This window comes from Neoarius graeffei, chromosome 4 (genome assembly GCF_027579695.1).
Source record: "Neoarius graeffei isolate fNeoGra1 chromosome 4, fNeoGra1.pri, whole genome shotgun sequence".
Classification (NCBI taxonomy): Eukaryota; Metazoa; Chordata; class Actinopteri; order Siluriformes; family Ariidae; genus Neoarius; species Neoarius graeffei.
Window position 1 is genome coordinate 58,724,196 of NC_083572.1, and position 20,951 is coordinate 58,745,146.

Genomic DNA, 20,951 nt, shown 5'->3' on the forward strand with positions numbered 1-20,951 from the left:
AATAGTTAAAGATGGCTGAGTTGAACTTTTTGTGTCTGTTATCTTTACATCTCTGTCTCCATCGCTTCCATGCCTGGGCTTTTGTGGCACTGCCTTTCCATCTCTATCCAGTTTCTTTTTTTTGTTGTTCTCCCTCTTCAAATCTTTGGATTGCTCTCCTTTTTTCCTTTTCTCACCCTCAGCCAACCTGGACATGACCTCTGGGGAGGTTAGAGATTCTCCATACTTCATTGTACTAACTCTGTTTTTTGGCGCTCTCCTTTTTGTGTGGCATTACGCGTATGTGTCTCAAGAAAAAGTCCTTAATGCTACTTGCCGTGGTGGCATCTTCCATGTTGTTCGGTTGGGCAGCAGGGATGGTTAGTTGTGGACTGGTGACATGAATGTTTTTTATGTTAAGGACATTGGAGCCTGGGATTGTTTCAATGTTCAAAACTATCTGAGACAGTGAGTCGGTGCTGTTTGTTGGCAATGTGAGGCACTCTTGGGGAGGAGACGCAGAGGTAGTCTGTGGTAGACTATTGCTGGAGTTCAGGGAGCACTCTGGTTGCTGCTGCGCACATTCTTCTGCATACGGTGTGTACGCATTTTGTTGCTTCACCCTCATTGGGTTCCATGGAAAAATCCCTGTGGCCTCAAACCCACTTCTGAGATTGTCGGATTTTAAAGAGGTTTCCAGGACCTCCTTCAGTTTAGCCGGGAAATCCTCCTTCCTAACCTTGTCCTTTGACACACATGAATGGCACCTTAATTTCTTCCGCCACTGGCTCTTCACCTCCCCAAAGACTGCCTTGTCTAAAGGCTGAAGCAAGTGGGTAAGATTTGAAGGTAGGCGTAAAAGTTTAACATTGTTCTCTTGTGCCATTTTTGCTAGATTCAAAGAAAATCTGTCTTGTGATTTGACTGTAATTTATCTTCTATATTCACAATCATAAACAAACAAGATATATTCATGAACATTAATCTCTTAAATTTGTATTGAATAGAGACACTTACCCAAGATGAGGGCTGAAATTTCATAAAATGTTGTTGAATGAGGGGTCTCTTCAGAGCAAAGTTTATGGACAGCTTTCAAAATGACCGCCAGGATGAGTCAGCAGAATTGTGGTGATATCAAAATATGCAGCTGAATGATTGGTTGCACAATACAGGAAATGTTTAATAACAACTGTATCTATTGGTTCATTTGTAAAGCCAGACTGTTTCATGTGCATTTTATTAGTTATTTGAGTTTAAAGTTGGCAGTGTGCTTAAAGGGTACGTGAGCTTAATTGGTACGTTTACCTCAATGTTTCATAAGGGAATCAACAATGCTTTCAACATTCTTAACAACAGTCCTTAATTACCTGCCTCAGGTTAGCTGTGGTGCTGTGAGATCCTTGAAGTTAAGCTGATTTCAGTATATTAGAAAAGCTCAGGCAAAAAAAAAAAGACAGAACACACTTTTTATATCAATATATTTATATATTTTACAAAACAATAGAAATTCTACCGATAACAATATATGTTCACAGTTGGTGTTATGATACCACAATGAAATAATGTCTATATAAGATAAACCAAGGGCACACGGTGACAGTCCATCGAGCACAGTTTGATGATTCTCTCTTCAAACACACCTACTAACCCTGGTCATTAACTGACAAGTTGAGTGAGATGTGTGAGAGTTGGGAAATAATATAAACTGGGCTGGAGTCCTGCTTTCCAGGCTGCTTCTGTGCACCCCTGAGTTAAACTGAACATGGTATAGCTTAACAACATATTATAAAGAAAAAAAAAAACTATTAATCCAACATTTCCTGTCATAACGGTTGCATCATGAAGGTAATAAGGTGAGCATGAGGAACTTTATTGTGAAGAGTTTGTGTGTTTTAGGCAGCTATCTCTGTGCTAGTGTGATGCTGATTTGTGGTTGTTTTCAGTACAGTTCACTGCTTATTGTCCTCCCAATAAAACAACGAGCTCAATGGCCAGAGTGGATGGAAATCATCTAGGCATCAGACAGTAACACTGACAATATAGTGCAAAGTAGACAGCTGCATTTTTTTGTGTGTAGGTGTACTGAAGAATAAGTTGTGACACTCAGCAGGATAACAAAAAGCAGCAAAAATAAATATCAAAAGAATTTTTCATCAGTGTACAAAAAGTCTTTAGACTTTTTTTTTCTTTAACGTTATCAACGAGTCTGGCAAAAATAAAGGCCTCAAGGAAAGTCTGCCAAACAAACTCGTCCCTTTTTGTTTTCTGGAGCCGTCACACCAGAGACTCCATGCTCTCCACTGGATTGCCTTTATCTGTTTTCAGAATCCTCCCATGTCTGTCCATATAGGAACAGAACATTCCATTGTCTGTACTACCAACCAGACTGAGCATTGCTTTGTACAGATACTGATAATGCTCCTGAAAAAGAGGTAGAGAAGAAATGACAGGTAAATACAGATTACAGTTTGTAATCACATTCAGTTTGTGATTATTGGATGTGTGTTCTTTGAAGGACAAATCCACCCTGAATGACTTGCTTACTAATCTTTATAATTAACACTTTATCTTCAGTGGCATCCAAGATTTATTCTGTAATGATATTCGAAGTAAATTCAGGTTTAATCTTTGACATGTTCTCAACCTAAAGAGACTGATACAAAAGCGATTTAGTTCTTTAATCTGTCCAGTTCTCTCACATTCTCATCTGTACGCTCTGCTCAGACAGACACTATATGTTTCCAAAGCTTCACCTTTCATGCTAATACCATCATCACTACCATCATCACGATCATCAGCATCAATTCGGTGATTGCTGATCTGACTCTGCTCCATTTTTTTTCCTCTTTTTCTATATTAAACGTTATTGTAACCGAACTGGTAATGCCCCACGTTTGACCTCAGAGCTGCACATAACCAATAACACGTCACTGGAGTAATAGAAATTCATCATCAACTAACAAATTAGCACCAGAATCACAAAGCATATCATGAATAATTCAATATAAACATATTTAATGTGGGCGGCACGGTGGTGTAGTGGTTAGCGCTGTCGCCTCACAGCAAGAAGGTCCTGGGTTCGAGCCCCGGGGCCGGCGAGGGCCTTTCTGTGTGGAGTTTGCATGTTCTCCCCGTGTCCGCGTGGGTTTCCTCCGGGTGCTCCGGTTTCCCCCACAGTCCAAAGACATGCAGGTTAAGTTAACTGGTGACTCTAAATTGACCATAGGTGTGAGTGTGAATGGTTGTCTGTGTCTATGTGTCAGCCCTGTGATGACCTGGCGACTTGTCCAGGGTGTACCCCGCCTTTCGCCCGTAGTCAGCTGGGATAGGCTCCAGCTTGCCTGCGACCCTGTAGAACAGGATAAAGCGGCTAGAGATAATGAGATGAGATATTTAATGTGTTTTAGGGTGGAAAGCTCCTTTAAGGCATTGTAGATAGAGGATATTACATGCTGGTGCAAAGAAATGAAGTTTATCTTCGAGTGGTGAACATATTTCACAAGTGAGCGAAGCAAACAAGTGAAATATTTTTCAAGATGAGAACATAAACTCGTGTTGAAAAAACAAAACGCAAGTTAATCAAAATAATTTTAATTTTGAACCAGTTCGCTATTTTGACAATGTGCATCTAGTCAGCGGGAAAATACTGGAAGTGACATCATCAGTATCTTCACTCATGAAGATATTGAAAATTATTATACATACAGGCCACTTTTTCCATGGAATAAAAAACATATATTCTATTCCCTTCTAGTGGGTTCCATTCATTTGATTTGACAGCATGCAATTGCTTATCCCACGTGTATTACGTCACTCTACCCAATGGAGAATGAGCATTGAATATGGTTTACAATATTGCAGGGTTGTCAAGACAACATGATATTGGAGATGTAAAACTTTCGCACAAGCGAGTGACTGTGACAATCTGTAAACAAACATGGCCGCCAGGTTTGCTTCGTTAAATACGGAAGATTTTGAGAGAATTTTGAAAGAGAAAGATGTGTTGAACACCTGAAAGTAATGTGTACGGCAGCTATAAAAAGTGTACACACCCCGTTAAAATGATAGGTTTTTCCGATGTAAAAATAAGACCACGATAAATAATTTCAAAACTTTCCCCACCTTTAATGTGACCTATAACCTATACAATTCAATTGAAAAACAAACAAATCTGTTACGGGGAAAAACATTAAAAAAAAAAGTACAATAAGCTGGTTGCATACAGTGGGGCAAAAAAGTATTTAGTCAGCCACCAATTGTGCAAGTTCTCCTACTTAAAAAGATGAGAGAGGCCTGTAATTTTCATCATAGGTACACTTCAACTATGAGAGACAGAATGGGGGGAAAGAATCCAGGAAATCACATTGTAGGATTTTTAATGAATTAATTGGTAAATTCCTTGGTAAAACAAGTATTTGGTCACCTACAAACAAGCAAGATTTCTGGCTCTCACAGACCTGTAACAACTTCTTTAAGAGGCTCCTCTGTCCTCCACTCATTACCTGTATTAATGGCACCTGTTTGAACTCGTTATCAGTATAAAAGACACCTGTCCACAACCTCAACCAGTCACACTCCAAACTCCACTATGGCCAAGACCAAAGAGCTGTCAAAGGACACCAGAAACAAAATTGTAGACCTGCACCAGGCTGGGAAGACTGAATCTGCAATAGGTAAGCAGCTTGGTGTGAAGAAATCAACTGTGGGAGCAATTATTAGAAAATGAAAGACATACAAGACCACTGATAATCTCCCTCGATCTGGGGCTCCACGCAAGATCTCACCCTGTGGGGTCAAAATGATCACAAGAACGGTGAGCAAAAATCCCAGAACCACACGGGGGGGACCTACTGTAGTGAATGACCTGCAGAGAGCTGGGACCAAAGTAACAAAGGCTACCATCAGTAACACACTACGCCGCCAGAGACTCAAATCCTGCAGTGCCAGACGTGTCCCCCTGCTTAAGCCAGTACATGTCCAGGCCCATCTGAAGTTTGCTAGAGAGCATTTGGATGATCCAGAAGAGGGTTGGGAGAATGTCATATGGTCAGATGAAACCAAAATAGAACTTTTTGGTAAAAACTCAACTTGTCGTGTTTGGAGGAGAAAGAATGCCGAGTTGCATCCAAAGAACACCATACCTACTGTGAAGCATGGGGGTGGAAACATCATGCTTTGGGGCTGTTTTTCTGCAAAGGGACCAGGACGACTGATCCGTGTAAAGGAAAGAATGAATGGGGCCATGTATCGTGAGATTTTGAGTGAAAACCTCCTTCCATCAGCAAGGGCATTGCAGATGAAACGTGGCTGGGTCTTTCAGCATGACAATGATCCCAAACACCCCCCCCAGGCAATGAAGGAGTGGCTTCGTAAGAAGCATTTCAAGGTCCTGGAGTGGCCTAGCCAGTCTCCAGATCTCAACCTCATAGAAAATCTTTGGAGGGAGTTGAAAGTCCGTGTTGCCCAGCGACAGCCCCAAAACATCACTGCTCTAGAGGAGATCTGCATGGAGGAATGGGCCAAAATACCAGCAACAGTGTGTGAAAACCTTGTGAAGGCTTACAGAAAACGTTTGACCTCTGTCATTGCTAACAAAGGGTATATAACAAAGTATTGAGATGAACTTTTGTTATTGACCAAATACTTATTTTCCACCATAATTTGCAAATAAATTCTTTAAAAATCAGACAATGTGATTTTCTGGATTTTTTTTTTCTCATTTTGTCTCTCATAGTTGAGGTATACCTATGATTAAAATTACAGGCCTCTCTCATCTTTTTAAGGGGGAGAACTTGCACAATTGGTGACTGACTAAATACTTTTTTGCCCCACTGTGTGTGCACCCTGAAACTAATACTTTGTTGAAGTGCCTTTTGATTTAATTACAGCATTCAGTGTTTTTGGGTTCACACCTGCCATCAATTAACATGACTCTGATTAACCCCAAATAAAGTTCAGACACTCAGTTGCATCCTCCAGCAAAAGCCAGCGTTCACAGAGAACTTACAAAGCATCAAAGGGATCTCATTGTTGAAAGGTATCAGTCAGGAGAAGGGTACAAAAACATTTCCACAGCATTAGATGTACCATGGAGCACAGTGAAGACAGTCATCAAGAAGTGGAGAAAATATAGGACAACAGTGACATTACCGAGAACTGGACGTCCCTCCAAAATTGATGAAAAGACAAGACGAAAACTGGTCAGGGAGGCTGCCAAGAGGCCTACAGCAACACTGAAGGAGCTGCAGGAATTTCTGGCAAGTACTGGTTGTGTAATACATTTGACAACAATCTCCCGTATTCTCCATATGTCTGGACTATGAGGTAGGGTCAAAGAAAAACATCCAGGCCTGGCTAAATTTTGCCAAAAAAAAAAAAATATATATATATATATATCAACTCTCCCAAAAGCATGTGGGAAAATGTGTTATGGTCTGATGAAACCAAGGTTGAACTTTTTGGCCACAATTCCAAAAGGTATGTTTGGCGCAAAAACAACACTGTGCATCACCAAAAGAACACCATACCCACGGTGAAGCATGGTGGTGGCAGCATCATGTTTTGTGGTTGTTTTGCTTCAGCTGGAACAGGGGCTTTAGTCAAGGTGGAGGGAATTATGAACAGTTCTAAATACCAGTCAATTTTGGCCCAAACCCTTCAGGTGTCTGCTAGGAAGCTGAAGATGAAGAGGAAAATATATTGTCATCTTGTCATCTTTCAGCACGACAATGACCCCCAAAAAAGTTTTAGAATGGCCCAGCCAGAGCCCAGACCTAAAGCCAATTGAAAATCTGTGGGGTGACCTGAAGAGGGCTGTGCACAAGAGATGCCCTCGCAATCTGACAGATTTGGAGCACTTTTAAAAGGAAGAGTGGGCAAATATTGCCAAGTCTAGATGTGGCAGGCTGATAGACTCCGACCCAAAAAGACTGAATGCAGTGATTAAATCAAAAGGTGCTTCAACAAAGTATTAGTTTAAGGGTGCACACTTATGCAACCAGCTTATTGTACGTTTTTTTATTTTTTATGTTTTTTCCCCCGAACATATTTGTTTGTTTTTCAATTGAATTGTACAGGTTATAGGCCACATTAAAGGTGGGAAAAGTTTTGAAATGATTTATCGTGGTCTCATTTCTTTACATCAGAAAAACCTATCATTCTAATGGGGTGTGTACACTTTTTATATCCACTGTATGGAATAATAATAATAATAATAATAATAATAATAATAATAATAATAATAATAAAATAATAATAATGGCTTTTTTCGTGGTATATCAGATATATTCCATTCAGTTATTCATCTTCAACTCGTTCAATATCATGCTAGCTGAATGGAACATATCTGATATACCATTCAGCACCAGCCAATATTATTTAAATATGTTACTCAGGTCCAGGATGTATTTCGTATGAAAAACATGAGTTTTTCAACACGAGAAGATCAACTTTATATCTATCTTTGAGCTAACGTGTAATTTTCTTTTTATCATATAGACACATTCACAAACAAACTACGCAAGTTAATCAAAACAATTCATCGATATCCTCAAGAGTGAAGATACTGAAAATATCTTCAATGTCCCGGATGTAGTTCGTATGAAAAGTATGAATGGCGTATTTCCCAGTAAAACACTAAATTTTTGTACGAGCTGCAAAGAGACAAAATTTCACTCCTCTTAAAAATCTTACGATGTCTGTGAAGACCCCTGGACGCATGAGATTGATCATCTTGGCCACCTGGTAAACGTCCACAACACTCTCACTCTCCAGCTGTTGACACAGGGTGGTGAGAGCACACAGCATCCCTGCAGAAACACCTCCAAACCTGAAGAGTGAAAGCAGGAGGAGTGAGGAATCAGGTATATTTCTCCACAACAGAGTCACTTTAATGTCTCCTCATGCATACTGTAGGACGGGCAGGACACTCACTCATCATGTACAATAGTGGGACCATCTCTGGTCCTGGCCTCCTCTTTGATGATGTTGATCAGCTCAAATGTGTTGCTAATAGGACCAGTGAGTACAGGCCAGTTTGGACACTGAAAATGGCGAACTTCAAGCACATAGTCATCCTCAAACACACACACACACACACACACACACACACCAGCATAAGTCAAGAATGACAGTTTTATTGTCTGATTATTAGCATACTGTATCTACAGTTCGTTACAGGTATGGCAAGTACAGTTTGAGGGCGTGGGTACTCTGATGTGTGAATGAGTGTGTGAATGTGGTGCTTTTTGATGGATTGGCATCCTATTCTGGGTGTAACCCTGTGTAATTCCTAGTGTTATGCTGCATTCATGGCAAGGTAGCAACTTGTAATTCCCTGCCTCCAACAGTAAACATCACAAAAACACCTTCTTGACTTGAAATTTCAATTCATCAACTTGGGATCATCTTCTCAACTACCAGTTCCTTCCCCTTTTACGGAGTAAGGTCAAATCAACATGGCAGCTCACACTGAATTTTTAAATTAGTTTATAGCAGTATTGGCTTTAGACGAGTTAACATACAGACAGAGTACTTGGTTAAATCATAATCAGTGCTTCGAGAAGAACATCATCAATGTTATGAGTTATCACTCATATAACTAACGCTATCACTGGCTTGCTTATTGCTAATACTTAAATAATATTGGCTGGCTTTTTTCAGGGTATATCAGATATATTCCATTCAGCTAGCATGATATTGAACGAGTCAAAGACGAGTTCAATATCATGCTAGTTGAATGGAATATATCTGATATACCACGAAAAAAAACCCAGCCAATAATAATAATAATAATAATAATATTCATACACATTCCTTTCAGGTGTTCAATGCATCTTTCGCTTTCAAAATTCTCTCAAAATCTTCCGTATTTAACAAAACAAACCTGGCGGCCATGTTTGTTTAGAAATTGTCACAATTACTTGCTAGCGCAGAAGTTTTATGTCTCCGATGTGTCTCTTTTCCAGTTTTTTGATGTCCATTGGTATGTTTTTCTCTTGTAAATATGTGTGAAGAATATCTAATGACGTTTTGGTAGCCTTTTGGGTGTTCAGCGTGTCTTTCTCTTTCCCGGCAAACAAAGAAATGTTTCTGTGCATGCACAGCAGAAAACTTTCGCACTGAATATTCGAATCAGCTCAGATGTGACGTCATGTTGTCTTGACAACCATGCAGTATCATAAAACATATTCAACACTCATTCTCCATTGGGTAGAGTGATGTAATACACGTAGGATAAGCGATATGCTAACAATATTGCATGCTATCAAACTAAATGAATGGAATTTGCTAGAAGGTTAAAGAATACATCTTTTTATTCCATTGAAAAAGTGTCCTGTATGTATAATAATACTTGTTATTGCATACTACTGTTGCTGTGCTGCAATTTCAGTCCAAACTGCTATATGACTGCTTGAAGTTCACTATAGTGGAACAGGAGCACTAGCATTTCAGGCCTGTAATTGTAAAAGTGCAGTCAAAGTAGTTTTTTTTCTGACAAATTAAACAAAAGATGCGCTTTTGTGGAGGCGTCCATGTTTTGTTTCCACTTCAGAATTTGAATGAAGTGGGAAATGACATTATTACAACTTGCAAATTACTTACAAGGCACCTGAATGCAGCATTAATCCAGCACCACCCTGACCAATATAAAGTGGTTACTGAAAGTGCATAAATGAACGATGGTTTGATGAACAGCAATCATTGAATATTTTACAAATATCTACAACAACCCATATTTGTTTGATTGTAGTGGATAAATTGATTATTAATCCTTGAAATGTTGCAAAAACCTACACAGAGGAATATTCTGACATTAATTTGTTTTTGTTTGCGGATATGTTGCTATAAAGCTGTTAACCTACTTGTCTCCACTGCTCAGATTGTTCCGGACAGATGGGGCCGTCTTTGAGATAATCAGAAAGTTGATTTATTTCTCTTTGGTTCTGACATTTAATCAGATGAACAAAATTGTTAGATATTTAAATAATATTGGCTGGCTTTTTTTTCATGGTATATCAGATATATTCCATTCAGCTAGCATGATACTGAACAAGTCGAAGACGAGTTCAATATCATGTTAGCTGAATGGAATATATCTGATATACCATGAAAAAATTCTCTCAAAATCTTCCGTATTTAACAAAGCAAACCTGGTGGCCATGTTTGTTTACAAGTTGTCACAACCGCTCGCTAACGTGGAAGTTTTACGTCTCTGCCATGTGACGTCATGTTGTCTTGACAACCATGCAATATCGTAAACCATATTCAACACTCATCCTCCACTGGGTAGAGTGATGTAATGCACATAGGATAAGCGATATGCTAACAATATTGCATGCTATCAAACCAAATGAAAGGAATCTGCTAGAAGGGAATAGAACACGTTTTTATTCCATGGAAAAAGTGTCCTGTATGTATAATAATTCATTATGCTCAATTGTTTATGAGAGATTCTTGTAGATTTAAGATTGAGACAAGGATCCCGTCTGTCCTGTAGCACTTTTTTTGTTTCTTCGTTTTCACACTACACCACTGCACTTGCAAATGTAATGTTTTAAAATTAAGATGAGCAATAGTGCTCTTGGAGCAAATGCTCCAAAATATGTTTAAATAAAAATATGCTGTTAACATGTCCATTCGACATCATTTAAGAGGAATGGTAAAGCTTGCTAAACAAAATTTTATGTTCAAAAAGATGTTTATGTTGACAATTTCCAAAAGAATATGTTTAAATAAAAATATGCTGTTAACATGTCCATTCGACATCATTTAAGAGGAATGGTAAAGCCAATTCCAATTGGTTTTCTTTTTTTAAGAAAACCAACTTGATATATAGTAATGACCTACAGCCAGGCTCAACTCTGAAGTACAAATATAAATCTGTGTAGCTGAGTGAATCAAGTACTTGTGTGGCCTCGAGGATAAAGTCATGGATGATGATCTGCTCTTCATTACGCAGACACAGTTTGTCAGTGTTGATGAGAGTTACGGTAAATGCTGCACAGTTCATGGGCTCTTCTCTGCTGGGCCAGTACACAAACTCGTCCTCCGTCTGGTGAGAATACACAAGCCACGGCATCAAACATAAATCAGAATTTTTGAGTCTATGACCTAAATGCTAGACGAGTACACTGAGCTTCAATCACCAACATACAGTGGTGCTCAAAAGTTTGTGAACCCTTTAGAATTTTCTATATTTCTTCATAAATATGACCTAAAACATCATCAGATTTTCACACAAGTCCTAAAAGTAGATAAAGAGAACCCAGTTAAACAAATGAGACAAAAATATTATACTTGGTCATTTATTTATTGAGGAAAATGATCCAATATTACATTTCTGTGAGTGGCAAAAGTATGTGAACCTTTGCTTTCAGTATCTGGTGTGACCCCGTTGTGCAGCAATAACTGCAACTAAACATTTCTGGTAACTGTTGATCAGTCCTGCACACCAGCTTGGAGGAATTTTAGCCCATTCCTCCATACAGAACAGCTTCAACTCTGGGATGTTGGTGGGTTTCCTCACATGAACTGCTCGCTTCAGGTCCTTCCACAACATTTCGATTGGATTAAGGTCAGGACTTTGACTTGGCCATTCCAAAACATTAATTTTATTCTTCTTTAACCATGCTTTGGTAGAACCACTTGTGTGCTTAGGGTCGTTGTCTTGCTTCATGACCCACCTTCTCTTGAGAGTCAGTTCATAGACAGATGTCCTGACATTTTCCTTTAGAATTCACTGGTATAATTCAGAATTCATTGTTCCATCAATGATGACAAGCTGTCCTGGCCCAGATGCAGCAAAACAAGCCCAAACCATGATACTACCACCACCATGTTTCACAGATGAGATAAGGTTCTTATGCTGGAATGCAGTGTTTTCCTTTCTCCAAACATAACGCTTCTTGTTTAAACCAAAAAGTTCTATTTTGGTCTCATCCGTCCACAAAACATTTTTCCAATAGCCTCCTGGCTTGTCCACGTGATCTTTAGCAAACTGCAGACAAGCAGCCATGTTCTTTTTGGAGAGCAGTGGCTTTCTCCTTGCAACCCTGCCATGCACACCACTGTTGCTCAATGTTCTCCTGATGGTGGACTCATGAACATTAACATTAGCCAATGTGAGAAAGGCCTTCAGTTGCTTAGAAGTTACCCTGGGGTCCTTAATTTCACCTTCAAATTAACTGCTAATCCTAGAGGTTCACATACTTTTGCCACTCACAGATATGTAATATTGGATCATTTTCCTCAATAAATAAATGACCAAGTATAATATTTTTGTCTCATTTGTTTAACTGGGTTCTTTTTATCTACTTTTCAGGCTTGTGTGAAAATCTGATGATGTTTTAGGTCATATTTATGCAGAAATATAGAACATTCTAAAGGGTTCACAAACTTTCAAGCACCACTGTATGTTAAATATTAACCTCCACACACACGTCTTGAGGTCAACATAATAAATTTTTTGTCAGTGTTCAATGCAAGTTGAATTCTGATACAGTTCAATTATAATATTTCAGCTGCTTCTGATCCGATTTGTTATCTTAATTAATTAGCAAGTTATATGAAACCAACATAATGTTTTAAAATTATACTTGAACTTCTAACATTCTACTTACTAGACTCAGATTATCTGGCAGCATGATGATGACTTGAACGTTGTGATCCCAGATCATCCTCCAGAAGTCCATGGTTGTGTGAGGCAAAGGATGCTGGGTAATAATGAACTCATTGCTTCTGTAGTAACCCTGTCGTTGATTTAACACACATTTTAGCCTGTGTCTGAAATCGCTCACTCGTTCACTACTCCCTACTCACTATATAGGGAATTACTACATAGAGGACTATATAGTGAGCTCATTGATAAAATGAAAAAACACTTTTGGACACAACTCTGTCACGCCGTTATTTACGTCATTACTGTCACACGATTAAAATGTGCCAGATCAGTCGGCTGGTAGGTTTTCAAAATGATAAATACATGCATGTATTTTTGTGATAAATACATATTATGCTGAGCGTATTTCTCACACTAATAAATACAGAGTACTTTGTGTCTGCTGCATCTTTCAGTTCTTTTAAATCAAGGCTGAATACTTTCTTCTTTGCCATTGCCTTTTATTAAATCAAATTTGAGGCTTTTGATTAATTCCTCGCTCTACACTCTAACTTTTATTCTTGTATTTTATCTGTCGGGCGGCACGGTGGTGTAGTGGTTAGCGCTGTCGCCTCACAACAAGAAGGTCCGGGTTCGAGCCCAGTGGCCAGCGAGGGCCTTTCTGTGTGGAGTTTGCATGTTCTCCCCGTGTCCGCATGGGTTTCCTCCGGGTGCTCCGGTTTCCCCCACAGTCCAAAGACATGCAGGTTAGGTTAACTGGTGACTCTAAATTGAGCGTAGGTGTGAATGTGAGTGTGAATGGTTGTCTGTGTCTATGTGTCAGCCCTGTGATGACCTGGCGACTTGTCCAGGGTGTACCCCGCCTCTCGCCCATAGTCAGCTGGGATAGACTCCAGCTTGCCTGCGACCCTGTAGAACAGGATAAAGCGGCTACAGATAACGGATGGATGGATTTTATCTGTCTTATTCTATTTCAGCTTATTTTCTATTACCTTACTATTTTTAATTGTATTTCAATGTCTGTTTATAATGTGTTTCTTCCTCCGTCCATTCACCCCAACACACTTTTTTTTCCTTTCAGTGTGACCGCAATGCATGATGGTATATATTGGTTGGTTAGTGACCACTGGTTGTGCACTACTTTGCACAGTGCATTGTGGGATAGTTTGAGTGCACTATATAGGGTATAGTGAGTCTCACTATACATTCGGACAGCACTACAAAATGGCGAACTCACTACATAGTGCACTATATAGTGAGTAGTGAGTGATTTTGGACACAGGGTTAGTCTTCGATCAATCCGTCTACAATCAAAGGTGTGATAAAACTAAAACACACACAAAAGTTTGTATTTTTAAGCCTTGTCTCAAGCTTTGGCTGTGATTGGTGGTTTGTTTCAAACAGTTTTCTCATTCAGTTGGGCCTAAAAACATTTAGTTTGTACCGTAATGTAAGAGGCATTGATGTAGTCCATGCCCTTCATTCCACGGAGAGGAGAAAGTGGGACCCGAGCTTGCTCCGCTACACAGAGGAAAAAAATAAATAAACACCACCATCACGAACAACAAATCTTACACCTGACTGAAACAGCTGCAAACAACTGCAGAATAGCAAAGGCCACCTGATGGCAAAATGACATCCTTCTACAGAAAGACAATTTAATAATATTTGTGATCTCAGTTTCTGTATGAAAATGAAGATTACATTGTAATGTGTGCAGAAACACATTATGATCTTTCATCATTTGGAAAATGTGAATTTTATCACTCCAATTCTCATGTTAACGTCTTTATAATGAAGCATGATGTTTACTGAGACTCACACGGCACCACTGAAGAGTTTCGGTTCTTCTCTTTGTTGCAGTCTTTCTGGGCACTGAAGCACTTCTGGATGTTGCACTGCATCACCAGCTGAGGAGACGTATTACAGTTAACCAGCAGGGGGTGCAAGTAAGTTTAACTGAGCAAGGAGTAAAAACAGTGCAGCTTTATAATAAAGCTGTTATGAACATGATATTACCTTACTCTAAGACACGGCAAACGTTTCAGTAGCTCTTCAAGCCTGGTATTGCTATTGCTAATCATAGTTAAAAAAAAAATTTGGACAGGTTGAGTTTTTATTCAATTTTCTCCCAATGTTTAGTCTCTTCTTCAGTAAGCACTTTATTCTGGATCCAGAGCCTATCCTGAGGACACTGGGCATGACACAGGAATACACCGCGAATGGGGCATCAGTCACTACGTTTACATGCACATAGAGAGAATCGAATTTCTGCCGTTGCTCGACTGAAATCGAAGTTCAAAATGCCATGTATACACCTTAATTTGGCTGAAATTGAACCGAACTTGATTTCTCGGAATCGAGCTACACGACCTAGTTTATGCGATTTCTGCCGAGCTACTTTGTGCATGTATACCCTATCGAGCTAGTTGTCGAGCTACTTCCGGAAGTGACGAGTGACGAGACCACAAGCGGGAAACACAACAGCCTCGGTCGGCATGACAACAGTAGTAGCGAGCAGCAGAAGAGGTCAGGAGGAACAAACGAAGAAGAGAAAATGGCGATGTAGAGCTCTCTGAAGTGTGGGTGGAGCACAGAGGACGGCAGGACAAAGCTTCTGGTACTAATAGGCTTTTTATTGTCAGACTTTTCAGTTTAACAGCCTACTTTTATTCTTGAGAGAAAAAAACACACACGCGCGCGCTGTGTTCTAGTCCCGGGATGAGCTGTCCCCTCTGCTCTCCCTCTGCCTCCTTAAATAGGGCGCGGTTACTGGGAAGACACACAAACACAGGTTAATTACCGTCAGGTGAAGTGATTCTGCCACTCACCTTCCCTGGCTCCGCCCTCCTGTCACAGACCGGCGCTTGACCACGCCCCCACTGCCACAGGCAAGCAGAAACGTGCACTTCTGGAGCAATGAGGAGACAGAGTTCATGCTCATTCAGCTTAAGGAGTTGAATATATTAAAATTCATGGACGGGAGAAAAACGCGCAATGGAGAACACGGAACTGATAACTTTGTTTACACTCTTGAATAGCTCTTCTTCATGACGACAACCGGAAGTGTACCAACACGATGGGGTGTGTTGCGCCACCTGTGGCTCGGGTGCACAATGCACCTCACACAATAGCCCGATTTCATTGTGTGCATGTAGGATTGGATTTCTCTGGCACCCTGCTGGGACCTTCAGCTCGATTACCGACAGTAGCTCGATTTGGATGTGCATGTAAACGTAGTCAGTCTATCACAGGACACCACACACATACATTCACATCTAGAAGCAATTGATCTTTGCCAGAAAACCCAGAGGAAATCTACAGGAACACAGGGAGAACATGCAAAACTCCATACAGACAGTAACTCAGGTGGATTCAGTATCAAGGTGTGAGTAGGCAGGGGCAATATGACCAAAATATAATGTCGCTATTCTTGAAGGCATTTCACAAGACACAATATGTATCATTACATGTTGGTTTGCTAATAAACTGCCAGCAATACAAAATTCAAAAATAAACTGATCTTATTTTATTCATAAAAATACTTTACATCTGTAAAAAAAAAAAAAGTAAAACATTTTACAAGTTTGAACATTAAATACGACATTTTTAAAATCAAATCAGCTGCTACCAGTCAGTCTGTTGTTCAATTTATAAAAAAAACAAACACAAAAATAAAAAAGATATCACAATATCACAGAAAAGTGTATTAAGATATAATATATCACAATTTTAGTTTGATATTTAGTTTCTACATTTTTAACTATCTTTTTTTTTTTTTTTAATTCTTATTGCCCAACCATAGCAGTGAGGCACACGTTGCACCACAATGCCACCTGGCATTTACATAACATTTATTTGCAGCTCTACTTTAAGGAATTAATTTGCATTCCTTGATAGCAGATGGAAAGTTCACCTTAAACTGTTTCTCCATGACAGTAGTGCCAGAAGAACTCGGGGTGAGGATGCTATTCACGTAGCTGTGGAGCTTCCAGGCAGGAACTTCACTATTTTTACAAAGCACCGCCTCCATCAGAGCGTCATGGATGAACACATACTGCTCCTATAGAACACATACACACACACAAGGCACAATCCACCATTAAAGTAGTTCATTTTGCTCTTAACACATGAAACAGCTTCAAAACATCATTCTCTTGGTTCTAATCCCCATATTGCCTCCATGGCACATAGCCAATCACAGGTATATATATGCACTCACATACTGTATATACACATACACACACAGTTCCATCACGACATACTCACCTCTGTCTGGACGAGGTAATTGCGCTGGGTGCGAATGTGTTTGAGAAAGCCCAAGACATTCACTGTTCCTTTATCCTTTATCTGCTGGAGCATGCTGTCGATCACAATATATGTGCCTGTCCTCCCCACTCCAGCACTACAGAGAGAAGAGAGGAGGAGAAAGCTACAAATCCAAACATGATAGTTACAGCCTTACAATGACCTCACAGCCATTCTCACTACCAAAGTGTAAAGTGTTCATATTATTACTTTATATTTACATTCATGTTTTCTCTTCTTATTTCAAACTGTCTAGAAAATTTACAGTTTATGTGAATTTTGACCTGCGAATTCATGACCTTCTGTCTTAGGAGCCAATAGAAAACAAGTATGTGGGTCTGTGGACTCCAAAGAGAGAACGTCTGAGGAACGACTAATTATTAAGTCGCCATCACACCAGACATTTGCCTTGCTGTTTTCTTATTATCGCAAACTAATGTTACCACTGCATTCTCTCCCAGATCCTATGCCACCACGACTGCCTGTAATAACCTGATTTTGAATGGTCAGTGAGAAAAATAATGTGTCAAAAAACCCCAAACAAACAATTAAAAAACCCCCAAAAAAACCTGCAACACCAGATGTCACCATTTAATACCTCTCAGTATGTACTAGGTTATTGTATGCTTCATCATTTTCATCTCATCTCATTATCTCTAGCCGCTTCCTTTAATTACAGTAATTTGTGTTCCTACTTTATCCATCCATCCATCCATCCATCCATCCATCCATCCATCCATCCAGGCGGCACGGTGGTGTAGTGGTTAGCTCTGTCGCCTCACAGCAAGAAGGTTCTGGGTTTGGGCCCAACGGCTGACAGGGGCCTTTCTGTGTGGAGTTTGCATGTTCTCCCCGTGCCTGCGTGGGTTTCCTCCGGGTGCTCCGGTTTCCCCCACAGTCCAAAAGACATGCAGGTTAGGTTAACTGGTGGCTCTAAATTGACCGTATGTCTGAATGGTTGTTTGTCTATGTGTAAGCCCTGCAATGACCTGGCGAATTGTCCAGGGTGTACCCTGCCTCTCACCCATAGTCAGCTGGGATAGGCTCCAGCTTGCCTGCGACCCTGCACAGGATAAGCGGATAATGGATTGATTGATTGATTGATTGATTGATTGATTGATTGATTGATTGATTGATTGAATAATTACTTACATATTTTGGTCAGTTTTTTTTTTTTTAAATCTTTTTCTTTCATGAAATAAGAAAAATGTGAAAGACTTTTTTTTTGGTCAAAGTCTGTATGCTGATGTTCAACAAATAAATAAGGTAATCGACAGTAAATTTCTATCACTACACTTGTATGCAGTTTATTATTATGTGGCCCTGGAGTGGGCTGCAGTGAGAACATGCACTTATATTCATTTTCTAACAGCGGTGTAATGTGAAAGCTTATACACTCAGCTGGTTGCTAATAAATCTAAACATTTCTGCAATCTGCAGTTAAGTCAGTTCAACCAATACATTCTTATCCTTTGTGCTGTTAGCACATGGAGTCTTCCTTCCACTGACATAAGCTCGGGTTTTGTGATAAACATTGTGTGGGGGTTTTCAGCCCGCTAGGATTTTTGTTAGCAGTGTTATCACCTCTGGTCTTATATTGTTCTTCTATTGATCATGTACAGACCCTTTGCTGTGTTCCTTGTTTGCTCTTTGTGATTATTATTCTGGTTGGTTGTGTTGTGCCCTACTGTGTTTGACCCTTGTCTGCTCTACCACTTTGAGTTCTGGATTGTGTTTATCTACTCTGTTTGCCTGGGTTTTTTTTTTTATTAAAATAACGCCTCCAGTGCATGAATCCTCAACCATCTCCAGAGTCCTGTTTATTATAACACTGAATATTTCTTATGTGCATGCATAGCTACAAAGTAATTGATTTGGTACATAATCTAATTACTTTTAAATTGAATTAATTATTGCAAATCCCATTAACATATGACAGTTTTACAACCCCATTTCCAAAAATGTTGGGATGCTGTGTAGAATATAAATAAAAACGATTATTTGCAAATCTTGGAAACCCTATATTTCATTGAAAATGGTACAAAGTCAACACACCAAATATTGAAAATGAGAAATGTTATTGTTGTTTGAAAAATATACGCTCATTTTGAATTTGATGCTAACAACACTGTGGTCACGGGGACCACATAGGACATGTTATAAAACAGTACGGACAGGGGCATGGTGACCACTGTGTTACATTACCTCTACTTTTAACAACACTCTAAACGTTTGGGAACTGAGGAGACTAATTGCTGTAGTTCTGAAACTGAAATGTTGTCCCATTCTTGCCTGATATAAATTTAACCTCTTTAACAGCTCAGTGTCTCCTTTGTGATATTTTGTGCTTCATAATGCACCAAATGTTTTAAATGGGAGACAGGTCTGGACTGAAGGCAGACCAGTTTAGCACCTGGACTTTTTTACTACAGAGTCATGCAGTTGCAGAAAGTGGTTTGGCATTGTCTTGCTGAAAGAAGGAAGGCCTTCCCTGAAAAATATGTTGTTTGGATAGTAGAATGTTGCTCTAAAACGTGTATATATCATTCAGCAATAATAATGCCTTCCCAGATGTACAAGCTACCCATGCCATGTGCACTAATGCACCCTCATACCATCACAGATGCTGACTTTTGAACTGTGCACTGAAAACAAGTTGGATGTTTCCTCTCTTCTTTAGCCCACAGGATGCAATGTCCATGATTTCCAAACAGAATTTCCAATTTTGATTCATCAGACCTTGGGACAATTTTCCATTTCGCCTCAGTCCATCGTAAAAGAGCTCGGGCCCAGAGAAGTTGGCGGTGTTTCTGGATATTGTTTATATCTGGTTTTAACTTGCATTTGTGGATGCAGTAATGAACTGTTTTCACAGACGATGGTTTTCTGAAGTGTTCCTGAGCCCATACAGTGATTTCCACTACAGACACGTGTCTGGTTTTAATGCAGTGTTGTCTGAGGGCCTGAAGATCACAGACATCCAATGTCAGTTTTCAGCCTTGTCTCTTGCATCTTTTAATACAAAAAAGTCTCTGAATCTTTTAATTATGTTATGTACTGTAGATGATGTGCTCCTCAAATTCTTTGCAATTTTACATTGAAAAACATTATTCTTAATTGTTGCACTGTTTACCCACACAGTCTTTTGCAGAGCGGTGAATCCCTCCCCATCTTTACTTATGAGAGATTCAGCCTCTCTGGGATGCTCTTTTTATACCCAACATGTTACTGACCTGTTGCCAATTAACCAAGTTAGTTGTGGGATGTTCCACAAGTGCTTTTTGTTTTTACCATTACACAACTTTTCCAGTCTTTTGCCCCTGTCTCAACTTTTTTGGAACATGTTGCTGGCATTAAATAAAAAATGAACATATATTTTTAAAAAACTGAATGTTTCAGTTTCAACATTTGATATACTGTCCCTGTACTATTTTCAATGAAATACAGGCTTTCTATGATTTGTAAATGATCACATTCTGGTTTTATTTACATTTTACACAGTGCCCCAACTTTTTTTTTTGAAACAGGGTTGTACATATGCTTTGAGGGACAATTAACATCAATGTAATAATACATACAAAATGACTATTGTTATTTTAGGCTGAGAGTCTTTTCAACTTTGCAGGTTTCATGTGTCTAATTCCAAAGTTCATGTGTACTGGACACTTAATTCTATATATTTCCATACATAGAATTAATGTTTTGTGTGCAGCATTATGTAGATGCCATGTCTCAGGATTGAGGAGGATGAATGAATTAATATATCAGCCAAATATCTAAGTGTAACATGTATTACAACAACAACAATAATTTAATCCTACCTGCAGTGCACTAGGACAGGACCAGATTTTGGAGCACGAGCTGCAGAAGATCTGGAGATGAATGTGAGAACTGGTAGTGTGTACTCAGGCACACCCATATCTGGCCACTGAGTGTAGTGATACTGAACCATTAATCTCTCGTTCTGTCTTCCCTTTTGACTCTGAGAGAAAAAACCAGACACAAAACCACATTTCGCTTATATTCAACTAACCAAATGGAGAAA

General features: G+C 39.4%; 1 protein-coding gene across 2 annotated transcripts in view; it reads right to left on the reverse strand.

Annotated features, from left to right (window-relative positions):
- Positions 1-1,443: 1,443 nt before the first annotated feature.
- The window catches only part of ca16b (carbonic anhydrase XVI b), a 239,642-nt gene continuing 220,134 nt past the window's right edge, over positions 1,444-20,951 (reverse strand). For both annotated transcript variants that reach the window (XM_060919413.1, XM_060919412.1), the window contains exons 20-29: positions 20,728-20,888; positions 16,868-17,003; positions 16,515-16,661; positions 14,421-14,508; positions 14,043-14,119; positions 12,600-12,728; positions 10,886-11,032; positions 7,912-8,054; positions 7,672-7,807; positions 1,444-2,400 (exon numbers count right to left, since the gene is read on the reverse strand). In XM_060919413.1, the coding sequence (XP_060775396.1) occupies positions 2,254-2,400; positions 7,672-7,807; positions 7,912-8,054; positions 10,886-11,032; positions 12,600-12,728; positions 14,043-14,119; positions 14,421-14,508; positions 16,515-16,661; positions 16,868-17,003; positions 20,728-20,888 (1,311 nt within the window). In that variant the 3' untranslated portion in view covers positions 1,444-2,253. The remainder of the gene's footprint in view (positions 2,401-7,671; positions 7,808-7,911; positions 8,055-10,885; positions 11,033-12,599; positions 12,729-14,042; positions 14,120-14,420; positions 14,509-16,514; positions 16,662-16,867; positions 17,004-20,727; positions 20,889-20,951) is intronic.